This window comes from Monodelphis domestica, chromosome 6 (genome assembly GCF_027887165.1).
Source record: "Monodelphis domestica isolate mMonDom1 chromosome 6, mMonDom1.pri, whole genome shotgun sequence".
NCBI lineage: Eukaryota > Metazoa > Chordata > Mammalia > Didelphimorphia > Didelphidae > Monodelphis > Monodelphis domestica.
This window is the reverse complement of record NC_077232.1, coordinates 137,871,194-137,897,402: the sequence shown is the minus strand read 5'-3', so window position 1 is coordinate 137,897,402 and position 26,209 is coordinate 137,871,194. Positions and strand designations below refer to the sequence as shown.

The 26,209-nt window shown below is 32.5% G+C and overlaps 1 protein-coding gene across 15 annotated transcripts in view; it reads left to right on the top strand.

The window, feature by feature from the left end:
• FRYL (FRY like transcription coactivator) overlaps positions 1–26,209 on the top strand; it is a 309,155-nt gene that overhangs the window by 167,953 nt on the left and 114,993 nt on the right. For 9 of the 15 annotated variants that reach the window (XM_007496478.3, XM_007496477.3, XM_056802595.1 and 6 more), the window contains 8 exons: positions 396–564; positions 932–1,024; positions 3,293–3,391; positions 7,133–7,234; positions 10,952–10,996; positions 19,276–19,379; positions 19,991–20,099; positions 22,294–22,380. In XM_007496478.3, coding sequence (XP_007496540.2) covers positions 396–564; positions 932–1,024; positions 3,293–3,391; positions 7,133–7,234; positions 10,952–10,996; positions 19,276–19,379; positions 19,991–20,099; positions 22,294–22,380 — 808 coding nt within the window. Of the gene's footprint in view, positions 1–395; positions 565–931; positions 1,025–3,292; positions 3,392–7,132; positions 7,235–10,951; positions 10,997–19,275; positions 19,380–19,990; positions 20,100–20,447; positions 21,161–22,293; positions 22,381–26,209 lie in introns of those variants that run through there. The other 6 variants (XM_016423259.2, XM_001364319.5, XM_016423258.2 and 3 more) reach the window with 2 other exon arrangements.

The window sequence follows — 26,209 nt, the reverse complement described above, 5'->3', positions numbered from 1 at the left end:
TCAGAAATAGGGAATGTCAGGGGTTGTTTCAGTGCAGAAGATAATGTTTTGACTGGGTTGAATTTGAGATGACTGTAAGTCAACCAAGAGGAATTATCCATTAGTTATCCATTGATTACCAAAGCAGGACTGGAGCTCAGGAATAAGTAAGCAGTGTTCATTCAGTAGGAGAGAAGATTGCCAAAGTGCAGAATTAGGCATTTTTGCTTATCATAAAATAAGAAAGCTCCAAAGCCATTTTTTTTTTTACTTTGGGATGCCTTTTTTTATTAGTAATAATGATGTTTAGGGAATTTCCAATTATTGGCTTTTAACTTTATTTCAGTATTAAAATTTTATATAATTATAATTGCAATCATAAAGTTGAACAAGCTGAAAAATTCCCTATAATCTAGATTTCAGGCTGTGCGGAAAAAATTTGTAACTGAATTGAAGGAGCTGAGACAAAAGGAACAGAGTCCACATGTGGTACAAAGTATCATCAGTTTAATAATGGGGATGAAATTTTTCCGAGTGAAAATGTATCCTGTAGAAGAGTTTGAAGCCTCATTTCAGTTCATGCAGGTAATACTATTCATTTTAATAGTTGGTCTTTCTGCTTTCCAAAGTAGTTTAAAAATATATATTTCTATATGTACACACACTCACTAAGAACTATGTTATATGTGAAATAATTTTACTTTTTCCCATAAACTACAATGATATATTAATGTGAATGAAAGTAAATTTTTTTGCATATAGAATAACTGTTTAAAAATTGGATATGCTTGGATTTCTTATCATACTACTAATGTTATTGAAATAGTTTTGAGGAATGAAGTAAATATATATTTTAAAAATATTCCACAATCTCTGTAATATGATTATAGATAAGTTCAGAGATGCATGTATGCCACTTTGTTTTAAGATTTTAATTTTTTTTTCCTTTAAGGAATGTGCTCAGTATTTCCTTGAAGTGAAAGATAAAGACATTAAACATGCTCTTGCTGGTTTATTTGTGGAGATTCTCATTCCTGTGGCAGCTGTAAGTATTTTTGTTTACTTAAAAATTATATTTTAAAAAACACATTTATGAAATTCCATAAAATGCTATTATTGTCAATTTTTCAAATAATCAAACTCAGTAAAATTTAAAGATAGAATCTTTTAAAGATAAATGTGGTAGTTGATATTGGAGGAAAAAATATAGTGAGAGGCCACCATTTAGAAGCTTCTTTATACTCTTCTTTCATTTTACCCCCCTTCCTCCCTCATCAAAATACTCAGCCACCTAGGATTTACAAAAGGCCATAACAACTCAGTTGTGCCAATAGTCACTTATTCAAATTCATTTCCCCGGGGACTTTTGCCCCTCAGCAAAATAATTGGTTATGTTTGTAATCTCCAGGGAATATTCTAAAGCCCTCAGCTACTAACAGGAGAATTACTGTTAGTATTTAAATATGAAGCTTATTTTATAAATTTTGTTATTATAATGTACTATTATCAGCACAGACAACAATTGGGATGAAAAAAACTGCCGATTCTTCTTATTATTAAATATCCAGATATATTCCATGATTTGCTTTTCATTCAGACTTTCAGTTGCATTTTATTTTCTTTTAATATAAATAATGTCATAAAACTGGGAAAATGTGTTTTCACATAAAATATTAGATTTTTTTGGTAACTTTACTATAATAACAATAACCAGCATTTATAGACCATTTTAAAGTTTACAAAAAATATGAATATTTTAAGTCATTTGATCCATACAAAAACCTTTTGAAGTAATTGCTCTTATAATGCTGTTTTATTGATGGGGAAACAGGTTCAGAGAGTTTAAGTGACTTACCCAGGGTTACCCAGCTAGTTCACTGTCTGAGGCAAGATTCAAACTCACATGTTCCCAACTCCCCAGTTTTGTGCTCTATCCCCTACACTCCCTTATTACTCCAATTATTAATAGTAATTATCATCAGTATGTGTGTGTGAATGAAAGCATAGTTTCATTCACATATTAAATGCTTTTGAATAATTATTTCATTCAGTAGTCATGGTGCTGATAAATAAGATCAAGGTTGCAAACTGAATTTCCACTTAGACTATAGTGGCTATGGTTCTTTTTTATACCTACAGACTGCATCTCACAATGTGTGATATATTTCTCACAAAGGCCACTGCAGACAATGACTTTTAAATAATAGAATATAGAGAACAGTATACACACAAATATGTAATAATAACTTTAAAGTGCATTTTTCATTGAAAGCAATTTTGCATTTAATTGTAACATTTCTAATGTAAATTTTTTATTCAGTCCCTTCTTCCCTCTCTCATACCAAAGAACATTCACAATTTGTTACTCTTTCAAGTATTAAATCTGTAGCTGTATATCTCTTGGTTCTCCTTACTTCACTCTTCATTATCTCATGTAATTCTTTAAGTTAAAAAAAAATATCTGTTCATCATTTCTTAATTGCACAGTAGTATTCCATCATAAACACATACTACAATTTGTTTAGTCATTCCCCAGTTGATGGACATTCAGTGATAATAGTTAAGTTTTTAAAATAATGAAAATAGACAAATTTACATGGAATATTTTATCTAAGTCGTTTGAAATATTAAGTTTTTGTAAAGTATAAAAAGTTATTTATAATTATAAATTACTACCAAATGAAAGCTGCTTGTTACTGTTTACTTCTAGCTAAAGTTTTGAGAGTTTTCTTGAGAATAAATTATTTATGAATTTTGAATTTTAGTGTAGATGGTGGTGTTTGTTTCTTTTTTATTCAGGTATGTAAATTCAGATCATTTTTACTTGTTATTAAACAAATTGTTCTCTTTCATATCCAAATGTGGTAACATTGATCTGTGTTTAATGGTTACTTGCTATTAGATGTAATTCCAGCATTTTTATGAATTAATTACTATTGGTTTTCTCCTACACTTTGGTCTGGCTCTCCTTCTGAACAGTAGCATATATTTTTGTGACAACTGATTAAATTTGGTGATGGATTTGGGGATAGTACCATTTGTGGCAGTGGAACAGAACAAAATGAATTTTTCTTCCAAGTGCAACCAACAATTTCTTTTTGAGACTCTTCTTAAGCTTAAGGAATCAGCTTCCTTCATTACCTAGCATTTTTAGATAGTTTGAAAGATAACTTCACATACAAAATAATTCAGTAAAACCTTAGTGCATTATTGCTACTTTGAAAAATAAAATACTATACATATGTCACATTATATAAGTTATTAATTTCTTTTATTCATTTTGCAAATTTTTGTGTATCTGTCTTTTTACTAGGCTGTTAAAAATGAAGTAAATGTTCCATGTTTGAAAAATTTTGTGGAGATGCTGTATCAGACTACTTTTGAATTGAGCTCCAGAAAGAAGCATTCACTGGTATGCAAAAACATTTCACATATATTGAAATGATAAATATATTGTTTGCATGAATGTCCAGTGGGAAGTAAAGGGAAATGAGAAAAATTGAAAGATTACAGAACAGATTCAATTCCAAAACATTTATTACAGACTTACTTATTTTTGTACTAAACTACTTATTTATAAACATAAACAGAAAAAATGAAGTGATCCCTGTTCTGAAGGAATGTTTAAACTACTGAGGGGAGAATTGCACAATTCAAATATGCTCTGTTAAAATGAGAAGAATAGTATTAGTATTCTAAAGATACCAAAGGGCAGAATTCTTAAATGTGTATTGCACCTGCCAGGTCTTCATTTTGTTTTATTTGCATCTTTCAAAAAAGAAATGTTAAATAAATGGCTGTTTTTAGTTTTAAATGATGCCTTAGTGACAAATACTTATTATTGTTTTAAAGCTTTTTAAAAGTTTGGTAAGATTGTGCTTGAACCTATTACTTTATTAGGATTTTTCTTTCATAAGATAAATAGAATTTTAATGGTGGAAGAAACCTCTGAGATCACATAATCCAACCCGTACTTACATAGTAATAATATTCTTTAGAAATAATGATCCAGGAAGCTGTTGAAATTCTCTAGTGAAAAGGAACTCCCCTCCTCAGCAACCCATTTTACTTTTGTACGGAGTCAGAATCTGACTTTGAATCTTGTCTCTGCCTTATATTTGTCAGAGTAAAATATGAATAGATCAAATCACGATAGTATTACTATTATTAACAGCTCGCATTTTTATATTTCTTTAATGCTCACAAAGCCCTTTTTGTCATTTCATTTGATTCTTTAAAAAACCCTATAGATTAGGGTGTTTTTGTTTGTTTATTTGTCTTGTTTGTTCATTCCATTTTTGAGATAAGGAAACTAAAGTTCACAAATTCTTATAGATAGAGGACTTGTGAGTATCAAATGAAATGGCATATATAATGCTTTGAAAGTATTAAAGTCCATAAATTTAAAAATTACTTGCTACTGCAAATTCTTTTCTAACACCTATATTCTTCTATTGCTTATGAATCACAATACTCTTAAAACTAAAATTACAGACAATCTCTAAAAAATAATGTAAAGGTGAAATGTTTCTGTATGTTACCAATATTGATTCCTGGGGCAGTTAGTTGGCTCAGTGGATTGAGAGCCAGGCCCAGAGATGGGAAGTCCTGGGTTCAAATTTGGCCTTAGACGCTTCCTAGCTGTGTGACCTAGCTTGTGTGGGCAAGTCACTTAACCCCCATTGCCGAGCCCTTACCACTCTTCTGCCTCGGGACCAATGCACTGTATTGATTCTAAGATGGAAGGTAAGAGTTTAAAAAAATTATTCAGTGTGTACAAAGTGAATAAAAGATAATAATCATGCTTCATAATGAGAGATAACAGTTGGACAACCCTATTGTGACCTTAAATACATTAAGAAAGATAACCAACATTGAGTTGGGTAGGTCCTTAGTGGAAAATTTATGGGATTATAAAACTTCAGAAAACTTGGAGGAGATAGAATTTATATCAGTGAAGGGAATATCCAAATAGAAGCAAAATGGATCCTCCAGAATACTTAACATTTTGAAGAACATTTTGACTTGGTAGATGGAATAAAAGCAAAACTTGAAGATTTTCTCCTTTTTGCCTTAAGATATCATTTGAAATACTTCAGATACTTAGAGTCTTCTTTGACCTTTCTTTTGTGTCCCAAGTAGTTGAAAAGATCTTTTCCCCTTACTTTTAGGATTCATCCCAAATCTCACCTTCATCTTCTCCTGATTTTGTCAGTCTTTGATATGCATTGTCTATTCATCTTTTAAAAACATGAGCTGATCACATTCTATTTAGATACCAACTCTTTTGAAGCATTTATGTTTCATTCTCAATATTTATTTCTTGAGAGCCTTTCATTCCTTTTGATACTACTAATTTGGAGAATTTTAAACTATGGTACTCTAATTGTCCATTCTCTGGATTCTTTAAAGTCCCCTTGTCCCAAAAGTCTAGGATGCATCAACCAATCACATATATTGATCAGACACTATGCTGGCTAATCATTATGCAGGTGCAGGTAGGTGGCAATGTGGCTAGAGCACTTGGCTCTGGAATCAGGAAAACCTGAGTTCATATTCAGCTTCAAGACACTTACTAGGTATGTGGCCCTAGACAAGTCAATTATTGTCTTTTTGTCTCAGTTTTCTCATTTGTAAAATAGAGATAATAGGACTCTCTCACCCCCACTCTAGTATTGTTGTGAGGATCAAATGAGATAATCATTGTAAAGTGCATAACATGGTGGCTGGCATGTAGTAGTGCTGTGTAAATATTAGCTATCATCACCATCGTGCTATTTTCTCCACAGATTTTTTCACTCTCATCATCCCCACTTTCTCGCTAATCTCTCGCTAACTAAAAACATGTTTTAACATTTAAAAAAATCCTTACCAAATTAATTTTTCTCCTTATCCACAACTGAGATTTAATTTCCTAATGGGAAATTAACAACTACTTAGTCAAACAGGATAACAAAATAAATGATTAGAAGATTACCTCTACATTAGAGAGATATATTCCTTCATAGGATTCTATAACATTATTTAGGGGGAGGAGGCATGTGCCACAAAGCTATGCCATGTGGTCAGGGAATATACATCAAAGAACACAGGAGGCAGATATGCAAGACCAAAGAACATATGGTAATGGGGCATCGAATACTGCCCATTGACTCTAGTGATGTCATTAATTAGTTAGATTAGAATTAGGTATTCATTTTCAGGTGCTCTCTGCCTCTCTCTCCTAGGCATCCCTGTTGAGTTGTTGCTCTTCTGCATCTTTTCTTCACCTGCCTTGTAATTTATTTTCTAAACTGCTTGCTCCCTTTGCTAGTGATGTAGCTTAAAGGAATTCTTTGTCTCAAGAGACAATTTCAGCCCTTTTGCTCTTAAAAAATTTTTTTTGTTCTACTCTGCCTTCAACCCATTGTTCTATATTTCTGTCCCTCAGCTAAATTAGTTGAAGAAACTGTTTATACTTGGTGTGCTTCCTTTCCTTTCCTTTCACTTTCTTCTAAACCTTTTACCCTCTGGCTTCTGACCTAACTGTTCAATTAAAAATGCTCCTTTCTAAGTTCCCAGTGATCTCTTAATTGCCAAATCAAATGAGTTCTTCTCAATAATTATATTAAACAAAACAGGTTGTCATTGTGACAGTCCCAAGCCTACTTTAGAATCAAACTAGTTAATAGGAAGAGTGGTTGGAGAGTCAGAGGAGGTTGAATGAGGGATAGACAGAAGGGAGTTATCAAAATTTTTTTCTACCTAATTGTCCCTTTTCATTTGTGTTCTTTTTTCTATTTTATCCTGTGATTTAATATCTTTGTTCTATTTAGCATTCCCAAATACTGTCAAATATTTCATTTTTCCTCATATAACACATTATTTAATTCATCCTATAGATAATGATATTTTATAGATAAAATAACAGCTTAAATTTATGAAAAATATCATAATTATGTTTCAGATTCATTACCAGTAGGTATATTAATCCATTCATTAGGCCTGGGGTCAGCTATTAGAAAAGTAATATATGTAGAAAATCCAGGTTTTTCTTATTTCATATAGCAAAACAATAAAATAAGAACATTTTTTTTCTTTTATGGAATGAATTAAAGATACATAGCAAATGTAAAACCCATTTTAAAAATAATACTTTTTTTTTGTCTCATAGGCTTTATATCCACTGATTACCTGCCTTTTATGTGTCAGTCAAAAGCAGTTTTTCTTGAATAACTGGCACATTTTCCTACAAAACTGTTTGTCACATTTAAAGGTAAGAAATAATTTTATTTCAGGAACTGTTTAAATATCAGTACATTTGTTCATGTTGACAAATTTTGTACAATTTAAAGTAAAACTCAAATATTTTTAGTGTATTAGGTAATTTCTCAAGTACTTTTGAGTGCTGTTTCATTTTTTTCCCTCAAAAAGAACATCCATTTCATTCTTTTATATTAACATTTTATTGACCAATTTGATAGCTTTAATTTATTTTACATTGCAGAAGAACTATCAACTGGTATTATTTTAGGACCAGGAATAATTGTTAGTAAACTGATGTTATAGGAAATAAGATAATGTATACAGAAAATGCTTATTCTGTCAGCAATCCTTTATTAAACATGCAGAAAATCCCTTGTCACATAGTTAAACTCTGAATTTGTAATCATAAATCACATTGATTAACTATTTACAAATTCTCTTATTCTCAAAAAATTATATGTGCATTTTTAATGAACCAAGACATGAGTATTTACTAATAATGATTATTCTAGCTCATTTTTGACATTTCTTGCTTATGTAAAACAAATTAAAGTATCATATGTAGTTCTGCTTAGCCAGATATAAAATTTGACTATTGGATTTAGTATTTCTTAAGTAACTGGCAGATTTGTTTATAAAACTGTCACATTTAAAGGAAAGAAATAATTTAATTTCAAGAACTGTCAAAACTTCAGTGCATCCATTCATGTAGACTTTCTATATACAATTTAAAATGAAAGCAAAAATATATATTTTTTTAAAAACCCTTACCTTCTGTCTTGAAGTCAATACTGTGTATTGGTTCCAAGGCAGAAAGAGTGGTAAGGGCTAGGCAATGGGGGTCAAGTGACTTGCCCAGGGTCACACAGCTGGGAAGTGTCTGAGGCCAGACTTGAACCTAGGACCTCCCGTCTCTAGGCCTGACACTCAATCCACTGAGATACCCAGCTGCCCCCAAGTAAAAATATTTTAATAAGCATTAAAGAAACATTTATTAATTCCCTTCTGTGTGCCAGACCAGGTGTTAAGCCTTTGGGGTTACAAACATCAAAACAATCCCTACCTTTAAAGAGTTTATACTATTGAAGTAAGTAGAGAACTGTTTTTGAATTGTGATGGAAGTTGTGCTACCTATCAGGGATGGATGATAAACTCAGCACTCAAGAGTGTGACTGCAAAGTCACCACTCTAGTGGCACTGTGAATGCTGTGTTCCTAGTTTATTCTTTTTTAGATAAAAATCTCCCTTGTGTCTGATAAATGATTGGAAGGCCTATCTATATCTTTCATTGAGTTTAGAAAATTATGTTACCTATACTGAGCAAATCAGGATCTGCTAGATTTTAATAACATTTTGGGGCAAATCCATGTTTTCCTGTTTTAGGAGTTGAATGAATCTTTGTTCCATGGAATTGGGGGGAAAAAAGAACAAAAAACTTTAGAAATCGATTAACTTTCTAATATTCTTTGGGCTAAAGGTATAGGGGACAAATTTCACAGTATCTGAAGCTAAAGCACAAAAAGATTACACTTCTCTAATCTAGAACTGTTCCTCTAGATCAGTTTTATAATTTTTTCATTTCCCCTGCTTTTGTTTATCTACTTTAAAAAAAAAAAAGCTTGAGGAATTCCTGAATTGCAAATAAAATTTAGATCATTGAAATATGATAAAAATTTTCTTTTAGAATATAACTTTTAGGGGGGCAGCTGGGTGGCTCAGTGGATTGAGAGCCAGGCCTAGAGATGGGAGGTCCTAGGTTCAAATCTGGCCTCAGACACTTCCCAGCTGTGTGACCCTGGGCAAGTCACTTGACCTCCATTGCCTAGCCCTTACCATTCTTCTGCCTTGGAGCCAATATACAGTATTGATTCCAAGATGGAAGGTAAGGGTTTAAAAAAAAAAAAAGAATATAACTTTTAAAAAATTATTGCCTTTCAACTATTTTGGTGAGACTGATGATCAAATTATATAAGTAAGATATTGTATTTCAATCTCATTTTCTCTAAAAATTACTGGTTGCCTATTTTTTTTAAACTACAACTGATTAATTTCATATTGAGCATAATGATTATATTTTATGCAATATTTAATTATGTGTAGCTTTTTTTTTTCTGTTTCTTCCTAATGAAGTTGTGTCCTGGGCAACATTTATGAGAACACACATAGCAATTTAATCATTATACCAATAAGTTTAATGGAACATGGACTTGTTTTTATAAAGGGTTGCTTTGTTTTATGACATTTCATACTTTTCTTTTTCTTTTTAGATTTTATGGGAGGAATTCTTTTTATCTAACATTTATAATACTTGAGTAATGTATGGGGTTTTTTTGTATGCATGTCTTAAGGCTTTTCTTTAAAATACTATGTTTTCTTTGAACCTTTGTCTTCTGCTAAGTATTTCTGAAATATTATTATTTTCTCTCAATGGGTATTTACATTTGCTCTCTAAGAATTAAGAGCCAGCTATTCAGCAAGTATATTTAGAATATAGTCTTCTTGACCATTAACACCTAAATTACAATAAGATTCTATTTAGCAGAAATTTTATAGATAATTTTTATAGTACAGATTCATCATGATATCAATAACACATAATTAGATAGAGAAATCAAAAAATGTCTTGAATCTCACCTTGTCACAGAAATAACCATGAAATTTTTCTTAAGTAAATAATTGATCAATCTTCTTCAAGATTATTCTGCTCTCAATTTTATTATATTGAAGAAGGGAGATACAAGAAATTTCTTGATCACTTCATCTCTGTTCTCTACCTGTAAGATAGTAATATTACTTCTAAATTTCTCACCTTCAGGGTTACAACTTATAAAAATTAACATAATTAGTTTTAATTTAAATGAAAAGTTTAAATATCTGTTTATATATTTATATACAGACATATACATATAGTCATATAAAACCAATGAGATGAATTCTCAAGTTCCTTTCTTTGTCTGTGCTTCTTTAAGGGAGGAAAGAATAAACCAGAAATTATAAAATAGTTCCATTTTTTCCTTCAAATTTATTTAATAAAATTTTGAATAAGCCTTCCTTTCCTTCATTTTCTCAAATTGCACACCACCAGTAAGTGGAATTTGTTTCTACATGCCCAGAATGCTATTTTGCAATTTCTTTTACTGCTTTTTTTTTTTACCAAGAAATTTAGCTATCTCTGAAAAGAGGTCAGTGATTTTCTTTGTTTGTATGTGTGTCAATACCTTCATGCATATGGGGGTCTGTGTGTAGAAAAGAGAAATATAATAATTTCTTTTCAGTAGAAAATAATGACAAATACAAGACTAAACTAGGTTTCATATGAAGAAGGTGGATGGACTAAAGTCAGTTGTAGACTCAAATACATGCTGCTTGGTTTTTGGTTTTGGTTTTTGTTTTTTGTTTTAATTTTTTATATTTGAATCTGCTTTAAAATCATATGCAGTGCTTGGAATGGGAAAATAAGCACATTTCACATCGGAAAATGTGGTTAGAAAATGTGCATGGTAACTAAATTATAATCGTTTCCCCTCATTCTGGCTATTTTAAATGCATTCCATAAAGTGGACACCATAGGAGTTTGACCACTAAGTCCAGCCACTGCTGGTAGCCCGCTCTAATTTCTTATAAATAGAGACCTTAGTGAATAGCTGTCTTGTGCTTATTTTCATCTAACATGCATGTGCCGCATCTCATGTTGGTTATGTTTGCTGTCTCACATTGCTTTATTTAGATGCCATCTAACAACAGTATCAGAAAACAAATAGAAACACTCCAGGTGAGTTATTGTATTGAAGTTTTAAAGATCTTGCTTTGTTGTCCATCTGTGCAGCATTTTGTTCTTTGCCCATTGTTGCGTTGCATGTCTACTTTGTTTAAATGCTGCTTCAAGCATCGTCCGAAAGAAACAGCTCCTGGTAGTTCATGTTTTTATCTACTTCACGTACAAAAAAAGGAGTAATATTTAGAGAAAATAAGTTTAAAAGAAGGAGCTAATTCTCAATTAAAAAAAAATGTACCACGGTTCACAGTTGCCTTTTTCCCTTCTCCATACTTTAGGCCAATTATATGTAATCAAACTGATGATTCTTTTCTCATAAAAATTAGAATTGGTTTTTTAATTTAATAGTTTGCATAAATTGATACTTCAGACTTGTATGTTGCATTTCTTAAAGTAAAGAAATCTTATACTATCTTAAATTTATACCTTGAAAAAACTTACAGGCTTTACAAAGGAGTATAAAGAGTATTGTAAATACAAAATAGTTTCAGGAGGAAACACAAGCTTTTGGGAGACATGAATAAGGGAAGGCCCTGTATAAGAGGAGGCACTTTGGCTGTGCTTTGAGACAGGCTGCAGATGTCAAGAAGCAAAGATGGAATAGATGGGGGTAGAAAATCAAATTTCATATATGAAGACCTGCAAATATTTCAGTTGTGACTAAGTATGTGAACATTTATAAAGTGAAACAAGTCAGGAAAGGTAGGTAGGAACCCACTCTATGACAGAATATAAAAACATGCTGAGGGTTTTGTATTTTTCCTAGAGACAAAAGGGAGCTACTGAAGCTATTTGAGTAAGGTAGTAACATACATAGTTAGACTTGTGCTTTTGGCACCTCTGTGTAGAGTGGACTGGAGGAGTGAGTGACATTAATTACAGGGAGATCATTTCAGAGCTTATTTCAGTAATCTAAGTGATTCAGACCTGAATTTGTAGCAAGAGCCATCTTAATGAAGACAAAGAAACTGATGTGAGAAATAACATGAAGGGAGACTTGACTCAAGAGCTAATTATATAAATTTGGATGGGGACAAGTCAGGAGAAAATTAATTTGACAAAGAACACAAAGAAGAGGCACGATCACAACTTGAAACTAGATCTTCAACCTCAAAGCCAACAAATTTTCCTCTATACCATTCTACCTAGTTCATATTATTTAAAACTAACTTTTCAAGAAAGCCAAGAATTGAGAAAGAGGTTATTTACATTTAAGTAATAGATATATTAGTTACTAAGTATTATTTTCTTTTTAATGAAGCATTAAAAAAAAACTTTAATCTCTCTCCATTTTACCATTTTCAATCATTTGGTCATTGAAGTGACCAAATACATTTGCAGAAACTGGATTTCTTTTTAAAATTTCCTATTAGATTGCCTCTTTCCTGTCAGTTGTAATGCTTTAATTGAATTTTCTTTTGTTTGGGAATGAGCAACCTCAATAGAAAAAAAATTCCTTTCTCATTTCCTTTTTTAAAAATGTTTTTAAATTAAAAATTTTTTTAATTAATTAAAAAATATTTATGGGTACATGATTCATGTTCTCTCCCTATCCCCCTCCTAGAGCTGACAAGCAATTGAACTGGTTTATACATGTATTATCACTCAACACCTATTTCCATATTATTCATTTTTGTAATAATCTTATTTTGTTTTGTTTAAAAAAAAGAGCTTATTAGAAAGATATAATAGGATTTTGAATTTAAATTATAGTGAAAAGTTAGGGTAGTGTGTATTCCACATTATCCATTTCCTGTTTAGTATTTTATATTTAAGATGCTAACTTCCTTTCTGTCTATACCTGAAATATGTGTGTATATTATGTATATATATTCTGTGTATGCATATAGATTAGATAGGTACCTGTGATTTCTTTATTGTAGTGAACTCCGTCAACCTATACATACAAGCAACTTACTTGCAATTTGTAGTTTTAGAGAGTTCTATTGGGTCCTTCTCTGGAAGATGGGAAAGGAGCACACGCAACTATTATGTGTCAGGGGCAGGATTTGAACCCAATTCAGTACTTTCTTTATTATGCTATGCATGTGTACATACGTGAGTGTGTGTGTGTGTGTGTGTGTGTTTGTAAACTATGAAAATGTCAGGATTCGTAGAAAAGATCCTTATATATTAAAATATTACTTTATCTTTGGATTAGGTTTATATCAAAGCTAATAATCTATAATATACTAATTGAACAAGGAGCTAAAAATTGTTAGGATTTCACACATATCCAGATTCATTTATATACTTCATATTCATTTCATGGAACTTAAAGATCTAGTAATGCATTTCAAATGTGTGAAATAAAAAAATGATATAATTTGAATAGACAGCAAAGAGTTTAATGCTTGTAGAATTGTATGAGGTTAGGTTTTAAAACTTTTATAATATTATTTTATGGCTTTTAAGTGATTCCTTCAGAAACCATTTAAATATTATTTTCAAGCTTTTCATAAATGCCAACAATTACCACTTCACATTTTAATTTTTTCAAATGACTAAAAGAAATAATTATTTAAGAGACAACTAGGTTATCCCAGTGGGTAGAGAGCTAGGCCTGGAGATGGGAGATTCTGGGGTTTAAATCTGGCCTCAGACATTGCCTGGCTGTATGACTGTGGGCAAGTCATTTAACCCCCATTATCTATCCTTTACCATTCCTCTGCCTTAGAACCAATAATAATATCGATTCTAAAAGGGAAGATCAGTTTTTTAAAAAGTAGTTGTTCAAAATACCATTATCTTAACCCTTTTCTTTTCTTTGGCATCTATCATTTTGTGTGCCTATGCATATTTCACTAGACTGAATGCTTCTAATAGTTATAAGGAAATTCTTCATTTTTAGAAATAAGTGTTTTCTGAGCAAACTTAATCCCTTAAACTAATATATATTTACTCCTTATTTAGTGTAAATTGAGCCATAATAAACAATTTGGCATCAATGGCAAGTGCTTTGAAATCAGTTTTGCAATTCATGATATGAAAATAATATAAGAAGTAATTATAATAAATGTATTTGAGAGAGAATTAGTCTTATAATCAGTCTTCATTTGTGGAAGTTATTCTAGATTTTTTTTTTAAACCCTTACCTTCTGTCTTGGAGTCAGTACTGTGTATTGGCTCCAAGGCAGAAGAGTGGTAAGGGCTAGGCAATGGGGGTCAAGTGACTTGCCCAGGGTCACACAACTGGGAAATGTCTGAGGCCAGATTTGAACTAGGACCTCCCATCTCTAGGTCTCAATCCACTGAGCATCCAGCTGCCCCCATCCTAGATTTTTAAAGGCTATCCAATAAAGCACAGGGTTTGACTGACTCTACCATTCTGGTGAGATGTTTAATAAGGTCTTAGTTCCAGAGCATGTCTGTTTTTTTGAGGACCAGCCTAACTACAATTTAAAGAAACTAATTGTCTGATGGCTGGTCACCTGGTGATAAAATACTTTCCCCTGGTAACCCTGAAAACAAAGAAAAATAGAAAGTGACTCTAGAACTGTGACACTTTCACTTGTGCAGTCTTGATTATAGGGAGAGGATTTAACAATGAACTAGTAGATGGTCTCTATTCCTCTTTTTCCCCAGTGTAAATGTTAACTTAGATTTTGTTACTGTTCTCAGTTCTTCATTGAACCACAAGTAGAACTGCTGAGGGAACTAAATCATAAAAATCTTGACATCTTTGTTATAAATAGTATTACAAGACAAGAGAAAGGTACTGGCAAATGAATAGATGGTTCAAACATTCTTCTTGGAGAGGAAAGCAAAGGGGATAAACCATTTGATCATCTGAGATTGCTGTGTTCCTGATAAGTACACTAGAAAATAAATGCATCTTCTTGTGCACCAACATATTTTGTAGACATTGTGGAAATAACGAGCTTTTAGGACCTTTTAAATTAAGTCAAGATGTATTTTTAATCTTGAAGACTTCAATGCCAAGGAGGAAAACTGTAGAAAAAAGTAAAGACACAGATAAAATAAAGATTTATAATCTCAATAAAGGCCTGCCACCTATATATTGTGAGTACTTTTTGGAGAAAATAATTTGGAAGGTGCTAGATATGGGTGAGCACTTGGTAATATCTCTAAAATGTAATTGGTTTTACTATAACGCACCAGAAATGACTAGTATTGATGGAGGAGTCATTCTTGATTTTGCTACTGTTGGTATGTAGTCATGATTATTTGTGTTATGTAGAGATACATATTAATAAAGAGGTATAAGAGTGAATACAAATTAGAAAATCTGGGATATGATTTAAAACAGTTCAACCTAATCTCTATACACAAAGGAAGAACAGACATTGTTACCAATTATAACAATTTCATATAAAAATTTTTTTTATACCTAATTTACCCATAAGGAGACCAAAAGAGCCTAAAAACTGTCACCATTAGCACAAACATGATTTTGTAGATAGAGATGACAGCCAAGGACAGAATGTCTTTAGAATAAAAATGCATTTGTAAAATCTTACAGTGATACATAGTGAAGAATTATGAACAGTAATTCATCATAAGATTGAATGACATAACAGAGGTGGAAAATAGATCCAAGTTTAGAGAGCCCATTAAGCAAAGCCATCCAAGAGCATTTAAGCATTAAAGTTGTAGAGCAACAAAAAGATGAAAGATAGAAAAGATCTGTATAGATTCTTCTTTTTTCTTTTATTATTTAGTTGTTTTTCAGTCATATCTGATTCTTCATGACCTCTTTTTGGTGTTTCTTGGCAAAGATACTGGAATTGCCATTTTCCTCTCCAACTCATTTTACAGATGAGGAAACTGAATTAAACAATTCATTTTATAGAGTTATCAGAATTAAGTGCCTAAGGTCACTCTGCTAGAAAGTGTCTTGAGTCTGGATTTGAACAGGTCTTCCTGACTCCAGGCCTGACATTCTATCTTTTGTACCACCTACCTACCTATTATTTTTTATTGATACCTTTTATATATCACATTCATTTCTGAGTTGATCCCTTTTCCCTTGCTCCCTCAATTCATCATTATTCTTTATTAAAAATTTTAGCAAAGTGAGAATTAAAAAAGCAGTTCAGTAAAAGTAACCAACACTTGGACAGTATATGTAACACTAAGTATCCGTAGTTTTTCAACTCTTCTCTGAGGTCAAACTAAGTCATTATAATTATATGTTATTCAGTTTCATTTTTTTTGTACCTCACATTTATATATTTTTAGTCCTAGCTATTGTTTTCCTGATTGTGCTTCCTTTGCTATACATCAGTTCATGTAATTCTTCCTATGTTTCTCTGAATACTTCATATTTGTGGTTTTTATAGAACAGTGTTATTACATAATATTCAATACCACCCTTTCTCAATTGAAGAGAGCCAACTTTCTTCCTAATTCTTTGCTACCACAAAATGTGCTACTATAAATATTTGTGTGTGTATGTGGTACTTTTCTGTCTTTGATCCCCCTGCAGTATGTCAACAACAGGCATTGGATTAAATAAGTACTGGACATACAAAGAAAGCAAGGGAATTTCTCTTCAGGAACCATTGTACAAATAAACATCTATACACAAACAGGCCATACACAGGATAAATTGGAGATCATCAAAAAGGAAAGGTGCTGGCATTGACACTTAAGCAGAATCAAGAAAGGTCTTGAATATGCAATTTTAGTTGGGACTTGAAGGAAACTGGAGAAATTAAGAAATGAGGAGGTATAGAGAGTTTTAGGTATGATGCACAACCAGCGAAAAATCAATTGAGAGTTAAAGCCTAGTGTCAGTGGATCTCAGAGAATATGGAAGGGAGTGGGGCATAGGAAAGGTAGAAAAGTCATATAGTGAAGAGCTTTAATTGTAGAACATTTTATATTTGACCTGGAGGTAATAAGGAGCCCCTGGAGTTTAATGAATGACATGGTCAAACTTGTTCTTTGCTAAGATCAGTTTGATAGCTGAGTGGAGGATGTACTAGAAGACATATAGTTGATCAAGACAACCAATGAACAGGCTATTGCAGTAGTCTGAGTATTGAGATGATAATGGCCAGTAGCAGTATGGTGGCTTTGTCAGAGGACGCCATTTATGTTTGAGATTATACTAGAGGTGTTATGAAAGCAGAATTGACAGAACTTTCTCCTCAGTAAGCACCATTGATTCTTTGACTTTTAGACCAAATTCTGATTGTGAATGACCTTTACAAAGAATTCAGCTTGAATAGAAGGAGAAAAATAAGATGATAGCTAGAAGATATGGATTAATCAAGTGAATACTTGAAGATGGGGCAGACATACATGTGTTTTTTGTAAGTAGGGAAGCAGCCAATATACAGTGAAATTGAAATAGTGAAAGATCCCAAAAATACTGACCAAAAAAGATGTTAATATTGACCAGTCGATATGTTTAATCTCCCATCTATATATAATTTTTGTTAGGTTAATCGACGCCAATATTTAGAGCATCCTTGTCAAGGTTATTAGGATAAAGCAGACAGGCTTTCACAAGGCATATTCCATAGTTGAGCACTTCTTTATAATCACATAATTGAAAGGTGTCGCAATTAGAAGAGTCCACTGTGTTTATTGCTTATTACTGTAATTAAGCATTTGATTCGATAGAGCTACTTTAAAAATCTTTCTTCCAGAAAGGTATCTGGGTTGCATATGTCAGAATTATACAAGATTTTTTTGAAAGATGTGTTCAACCACTCTCTGATCATTAATGTCAAGCAAGGCATAAAAAAGAGGTGTTCACCACTGTCATGGTGGAAATCCAGCACAGAATACAAGTTAAGGGATGGATTCTTTCAGGATGGTGAGGTCCTTCAAATGCTTTTGTCTATGGGTTACATCGTGTTGATTTCATTAAACCCCAGAACATTGTAGCTTTGTTAATGAGATATATAATAAAAACTTAGCCTGAGTATTCACAATAAAAGCCAGGCAGATACAGTGCCTATTGTTCACTTGGATGGACAACTTCTAGGACTCATTCACTTTTGTGAAGATATACACATGTGTGTGTACATGTATGTATACGTACACATGCATTTTATGTACATGTTTGTTGAACAGACATTGTAAGTAGACAGTAATATAGGATTCATTCACATTCATCAGCATATATGCATATATGTATGTTGTATGTATGTATAAATAGCATGTACATGTGTATTTGTATTGGACAGATATTGCAAAGAGACAATAAATGAATGCTAGTTGGACTGAAATTGAACAGGAAGAATAGAGTAGACTGGCTTGCCTTTGGAAAATTAACGTTATTTTAAAGACTTTCAAGCTTCTCCCTGAAAAAAAAGCTCATCTTTTTACTGTAAATATTCTTCTAGCTGATCCAGTAGTAGTTCATGGATGATAATAAGTTTGTGGTGAGCATGAGCAGGTTGCAACTTACCCAAAGAATGATTGAATGGAAACAGCATAAATGACATCATCAAAGAAATAAGCAAAAAAGATTGATGGGCTGGCCATGTGATGAGCAAGGGAGAAACAACTTATTTATTCTGTTGTTCACATTTTTGATGCTAAAAGAAACTGAGGGATAAGAAAGAGAACGATGTAATTATCAGAACAGAATGTAATTGTCAAATGTAGTTGCCTTTATGAGTGTTTTTGCTTCATTTTCCTTTGTTACAAAGGAAGTTCAATTTCTAGGGTTGATTAGTAAGAATGAAGGGCTATCACCTGCCCACCCCACCTCCACATCCAAAATGATTGATTATAAGCATTTTTTTAAGTGAGAGGATGCTAACAGCACATTGAGCAGACTTCCTTTAGCAACCTTTGGTAAAGATTTGGGCTGGAGTCACACAAAATAGGCAAGAATGGTTGGGACGCAAGCTATGTCAATAGAGGGAATATTTACATTGATGATAGAGTTTTGGATACTGACAGATTCACAAAAATATATTAATAACAATCCTAACTATTTAGTAGCTTTCTATTTTAATTAGTACTTACTGCTCACTTAGTTCTAAACAGTTAATTTTTATACCCTTTTAATTCATTGCCCTGGGCAAAGCCATGATCACCCAAAGTTATTAATAAATATTAAATAACTCTTTTAATGATGTTTTGAAATTGCCAAAAAATGCTATGCCAAATAAGATTAATAGTAATTTACTATTCTTACTTGAAATAATTTAAAATTTTTTGTGTTGGGAAAAGTGGGAAGTTAATTTTATTAATAATTATTGAGAAAATGATTTGGAATTTAAGGATTTTAGTTATTTTTAAGAGCATAAATTTTGGAAAAAATAATACCTCGGATTTTTTTTTAACAGAATAAAGATCCTAAAATGTCCCGAGTTGCACTGGAATCTCTGTATAGACTATTGTGGGTTTATGTAATTAGAATAAAATGTGAAAGCAACACTGTAACTCAAAGGTGAGTACCGATTGTTTTTTCCTTAAAACCCTTACCTTCTGTCTTGGAATCAATACTCTGTATTAGTTCCAAGGCAGAAAAATAGTAAGGGCTAGGCAATGGAGGTCAAGTGACTTGCCCAGGGTCACACAGCTAGGAAGTGTCTGAGGCCAGATTTGAACCTAGGACCTCCCGTCTCTAGGCCTGGTTCTCAATCTAGTGAGCCATCCAGCTGCACCCAGTACCAATTTTTAATATAATATACTTAACAAGAAAACTTACTTAAGTGAAATTATTTTAGTGAGTATTTAAAATAACAGCTATATAAAGATTAGAATTTGGATACTACTCCAGAAACCCACAGACTTTATGATCTTTAGCAAATAAATTTCTCTCAATGTCTATTATCACGAAAGGTTGTTTTGAGATTCAAATGGAGTAATGTACTGAAAGTACTGGGCAATTCATAAAGACTCACATGTGAATTTTAAGAAGGATGGTGAGGATGATAATAAAATAATAAAACTGCTTACTACTAAGAAATTTAAAGAATTATTTTTAAAAGGATTAATATATTATACTGTTGCAACAGCAACTTTTCTCATTGTTTATAAATTGTTTTTTTCTTATAGTCGTCTTATGAGCATAGTATCAGCACTTTTCCCAAAAGGCTCCCGTAGCGTAGTCCCGCGTGATACACCACTTAATATATTTGTCAAGATTATTCAGTTCATTGCTCAGGTAAGCTCACCATCAAACAGCACATTTATATTTGTTTTCTGAGTAATAGACGATAAAAAGTAATTCTTTCATTTAACAAAATTTCTAAAATCTATGAAAAGTAGATGTTATTAGTGAAGTTAAATTTCATGAAATGTCTGAAACCATAAAATACAAAATGTAAAATGTTTTAATATTATTGTATTGTATTTTGTTTAAATCTTTGATTGTGAGATAGAGAATTAAGTCTTTATTTAATATTGTCATTCCAGAAAATACAATTATTCTTTTTAGAATATAGAATAAATAGGGTCTTAAATGAAATTTTTTTAGACTTGACAGAGTAGTCAATATTTTTAATTAACTAGAGCATAGAAATAATAGGATTATGATGACAAGTTTTCAGTAATATTAATAAAAACAAACTATGTTTCACATGTGATATCCCCCCAAATTAAATTTCTAAAGATACCATTGTTTTTTTCCATTTTTCTTCCTTTCTTTTTCCTCTCTTCATTATTTCTCACCTAGACTACTGTAATAGTTTATTATTGGTTGTTCTGCCATATTCAGGTCATATATTTCAACTCATTCTCTTTCTTAAAAAAAACTCTTAAACTTGTCATTATAGATTCTATACTTTCTGACTGTATCTTTCTCTCCAATCTTATTTCTCACTATTCTTCTATATGATCCTGTTTTCATCATATTAGCCTTTTACTCTGTTTATTCTTGATCCTGTGTATTAACTCTTAGGCAGTGTCACTCAAGATGGCTATCTTGCCCTGTGAGTTCCAACTGTCAGTTTGTGACAGTTGGTAATGGTGGGTTTTTTTTCTCTAGGGTGCCACTTAGAGGGTTTGTTTTGTGTGTTATGGAGGAAGAGAGAAAGAATGGAATCTCCTCACTAAACCTGCCTTTTATGCCCCTCTATTAACTGTTCTTGTAGATGAACCTCTTCCCTTGGGGAAAAAGAGAGAAATCGTCTCTCTCTCACTCCTCTGCTGTGACTATTTCCTTCACTCAAAATGAAGTCATTTGAGGATAGATGACAATCTTTATTCTAAACATTATTGTCAGAGGTAAGACAGGAAGATGTCTGAAGAGTTAGAATTTAGAGAAAAGAGGGGGAAAAGAAGTCCCTGTCTGTCTAAATCTCCCTTTCCCTCCCTCCAAAGTTGAGAGACTCAGGCTTGACAGCCTGACCTCTGAGAGGTTCAGATTTGGTGAACCCTGGTCTTTGTCACAGCAGAGCAATGTCCAAACCCAAGGTATCAAGGAGCTGTGAGAGATCTTGTTTTGTTAAGGCTACTTCTTCCTCTTCTCCAGTTTCTGCCACTTCTTGCTGGGATCTTGGGGTGGGGGTGGGGAGATACTGATTGGGTTCAAAGAGGAATTTAGTCTAGTGCTCAGGATCCAGTCTCAGATAAGACTTTTCCCTTTTCTGTCGAAACAGAGAGAGAGAGAGAAAGAGAGAGAGAGAGAGAGAGAGAGAGAGAGAGAGAGAGAGACACCAAGGGAGAGAGAGACACCAAGGGAGAGAGAGAGAGAGAGAGAGAGAGAGAGAGAGAGAGAGAGAGAGAGAGAGAGAGAGAGAGAGAGAGAGAGAGAGAGAGAGAGAGAGAGAGAGAGAGAGAGAGAGAGAGAGAGAGAGAGAGAGAGAGAGAGAGAGAGAGAGAGAGACACACCAAGGGTTTCCACTCTTAGAATCTCCTCCTCCCTCTGGCTTCTAATCTTCTTGAACCCCTCCCCCATTGTGGATGAGAAGCCTCTGCAGCTTTCCAGACTCTGTCATTCAAGTTCTTGGATTAGACCTCTATCACATCTCCTTAGATTACACATTTTATTCTGTCATATTCCTTTGTCCCCGTTGCCTGCCTCTCCAAATCTCACTTCAAATTCCATAAAACCTCCCCATTCAAGCACATTTAAAATAATCAGTCTATTAAATTTTACAATTATTGACTGCCTGCAACAGTTCTTGCATTGTTGGTTTCTGTTATTTAACTTTTCATGTTTTGTCTTCTGACTCTGAATAGCTTGTTGTTCTTTTAAAACAAGGAACTGTGTATATTTTATAATTTTTATCCTCTATGGCATCTAGCATAGTACTTCATATTTAGCAGATTCAAAATTAATAATTGTTTATGGATTTTTATTTTCCACTAGCTAAAGTGTTCCTCAATATAATGTCATGGAAGTATTTTTCTTCTAGGAACGTTTGGATTTTGCAATGAAAGAAATAATATTTGACCTTCTCAGTGTTGGAAAATCTACTAAAACCTTCACCATTAATCCAGAGGTAAAAGGATCTGATGTCTTTGCAGCTTTGTCTGTGCTTTTTACACATTTAATATCTTTTCACAAAAGAACAAATTTGCATACTTACTTAAAAAACATGTTGAAACAAACTATTGACTAGAGATCTGAAAAACCTTGATGATTGATTCTCAAACTATCTGTTTAGGCAGGTCGATTTCCCCTTTGGAGATTTATATATCTCCAAAGATATACACACATACATACATAAATACATTTACATACATTACATACTATCCCTTATCCTGGAAATAAATCCGTTTTCCTCCTCCATCCCTTCCTCCAAATACAGTGTAGGTTACCTGTTGTTATGGTAAAGGATATAATTGATTAAAAACAGCCTCTCTTATGTAATGAAAGGATAATCTTTGCTAATAACTACCTGCTCTTCTCAAAGAGATATGATTCAGTGGTCTAGGGTAAGGAAACTGGAAATGCCCAATTTGGGATTGATGGAAATAACACTTGTCTGCCACTCTTAAGACAGTAATTACTTTATATATGCCATTCGGATGTACTTAAGTGTATTTCCCAACATTTTATAACATTTGCCAATTTACTCTCATTTTCTCATGCCTTATCAAGGGTTTGCTCAAAAAACACTAATATATAATGTAGCACAAAATTTTAATATATCATCCACAGAAGTCCTATTGTAATGCTTCATTATAGTATGGCTTCCTAAAGGCTAATTCAGCAGAGTAAAAGCTATGACAGATTCTGCCATGCCAGAAATATTTTGAATGCCACCTCAACAACAGACTGCCTTGCTAAATATGACCAATTGGTTGGCACTGGTTTACAGTTACCAACATATGACAAAGGATCACATGGCATTGAACAAAATCCAAAGAACATAGTGATTGGATTCAGTGATTCAGATTCAGATACTGAATCAGAAGGAATACCAGAAGGCATGATAATAATGGATGAAGATGATTTAGAACAAATGCCTTACCAATTTTATAAGCTTTATGAAGAGGTAGACGTAGAAGGGGATGTGTGGGACACAAGTGAGAAGATAAGACTACCTGGAACCAGTGCAAACAAAATCTTACCATTAAGGATATCAAATCTTTCTTATAGAACTTTTTCCAGTGTAGAGTGGATGATGGGATTGAATTATGCAAAAGAAAAAGAAAGAATAAGTCACAAGAACTCAAACAAAAGTTTGTGACAGATACAGACACATAATTTCAATTCCCTAGAGGTTATTATTGCTAAAGAAGGAAATATGAAGGCTTTGAAACCATTCACAGATGACCTCAAATGCACCTTGCATTTTTTAATGATACTTACATTCATTTATATTCTATCTAACTATTCTTAACTCTGTTATATCTGAAATATTCTCTAGCCCCCCCCCCCATAACAAAATCCTGACTTAACTTATCTTAGCTATTCTGCTAACCTAGTGCTAAGCTAAGAGTGGGATAAGAAAATGATTTAGGTAAGGGATTTACATAACATAGTTATTTCATAACAAATCCTGTAACAAGTTTTCAAATCATTCCAACAATATCACTAACATTCAGAATATGTAATTGTCCTATTTCCTATTATCTATAAATTCACTAAGTAAAATTTCCTATCACTAACAAATGCTAACCTACAATTATGATGCAATCTACTTTTATACTTCAGTCTCTACTTTCCTAAGACTTGAACAAATACACTAGGCTGTCACTAATGTTAGTCATTAGAATATATTAATAAATTAATAATGTTAGCTTGTTAGTCAATTAGTATGTACATGTGTACATAGGGTTTATACAAATTTACATTTATACATCATTCTAAACAAACTTACCAAAAGTATGGTAAAAGACTCTGGTTATTCACATCTTCCAAAAAGCATTTAAATTGAAAAGAGGACAAAAAACACATGAAAAATTGAAAAAGATTTCTTTGTAATAAATTCTCTCCTGTGTCAATAACTGTGTACCCATTATATTTGACTTTAACTTCCTTGTTACTACTATGCTAATACTAATATGAGAAAGTAGAAATGGCACTTAAAGAAAACAAAGATTGGAAGAAGAGCTGAACCAGCTAACATGTGTTTACAACTGTTATGTGGATAGCTAGTAGAGTATCTAGACTGAAAGAAAGATTTCCTACAAATACTAAAGTTTTTCAAATTCTACTCTTTGTAAAAATGTGAATAGCAAAATATTAAGAAAGGATTAGGGCATGGGAGTAAAAACACTAAAAAAAAAAACTGCTTGATTACATGGGTCGAAGGGGATATGATTGGGGATATAGACCCTAAATGAACATCCTAGTGCAAACATCAACAACATGGAAATAGGTTCTGATCAATGACACATGTAATACCCAATGGAATTGCACATCAGTAATGGGAAGGGCGGGGGGAGGGGAGGGGAGGAATAGAATATGATTTTTGTAATCAAGGAATAATGTTTGAAATTGACCAAATTAAATGAATGAATGAATGAATGAATGAATGAATAAAAAGAAAGTATTAGGGCAATTTAATTACACATTAAAAATTTTTTCTCAGTACATTTAAAAAGTTTTTTAAATTTACATTTTGAGTTCTAAATTCTCTCCCTTCCTTTTTCACTCCCTCCCTTGCTGCCTTCCCCATTCCTGGGGATGGCACATAATCTGATCTAGATTTTATGTTTTAATTACACGTTTTTTGACAACTGAATTTTTTGTATTTATACTTTATGGATATTAATATATATTTATTTATATGTATTAATATAGATTTATAAATTATAACTGCAAAGGCATCAGTAAGAGGATTCTTTTCCCTCTCCATGCCTTGAAGTAAAGAAGCTAATGATTTTAATATATTATTAGGAGATGAGTCTGAATAAAGGGGGACCTCAAGTGAAGCCAGTAGTTGGGTAAGGAGTTGGTTAATTATATTCTTGAGTTGTAAAGTAGGGAGAATATTTGAAGTGATTGACATAAAGGAAAATAGAGAGGTAGATATTACAACTTAATAGTGACATATATATGTATGTATGCATGTGCGTGTGTGTATGTATATGTATAAGTATTAATTATTTATGAGAAATAATAAAGTATTAATGTCTTTTTATTTTAATTGTGTTTTCTAAATAGTATTTTATGAATTCAAGTAGTCAGAATGTATATTTTTAACCCGGAAGGCGTAGTTCAGTTTTTGAGATGTGTAGTATTTTTTTCTTCTCTAATTTCATATTTTAAAAAATTATTTTATTTCAATGAAAGACTAATAAATGGAATTTTTAAAATTGATTATAATTTAATATATTAAATAACTAGATGAGATAGAATATGAAATCTACCAGAATAATTGGAACACACACCAAAAAAGTATCCTTTGGGACTACAGGAAGCTAAAATTATCTTTCATGATCTCAGAAAGACAGCAGAGGTGCATCCAGTAACATCTTTACTTCCAATGTCTGACAGTTTCTAATGTTAAGGCCTCTTTGTGACTGTCTATCCCTCCAGAGACATTTTCACCTAATTATTTTTTTTAAAAACCCTTACCTTCCATCTTGGAATCAATACTGTGTATTGATATTGTGTATTGATTCCAAGACAGAGGAGTGGCAAGGACTAGGCAATGAAGATTAAGTGACTTGCCCAAGGTCACACAGCTGGGAAGTGTCTGAGGCCAGATTTGAGCCCAGCACCCCCCATCTTTGAGTCTGGCTCTCATCCATTGAACTATCCAGCTGCCCTCTCCCAGTTATTTTTAAACTTAATCTAGCAGTAGTAATAACCTAGCCTATGGAGGTAATGAGATTTTTACTGAGGGTAGGCAACACTTTCTGCCAAATTCCTTT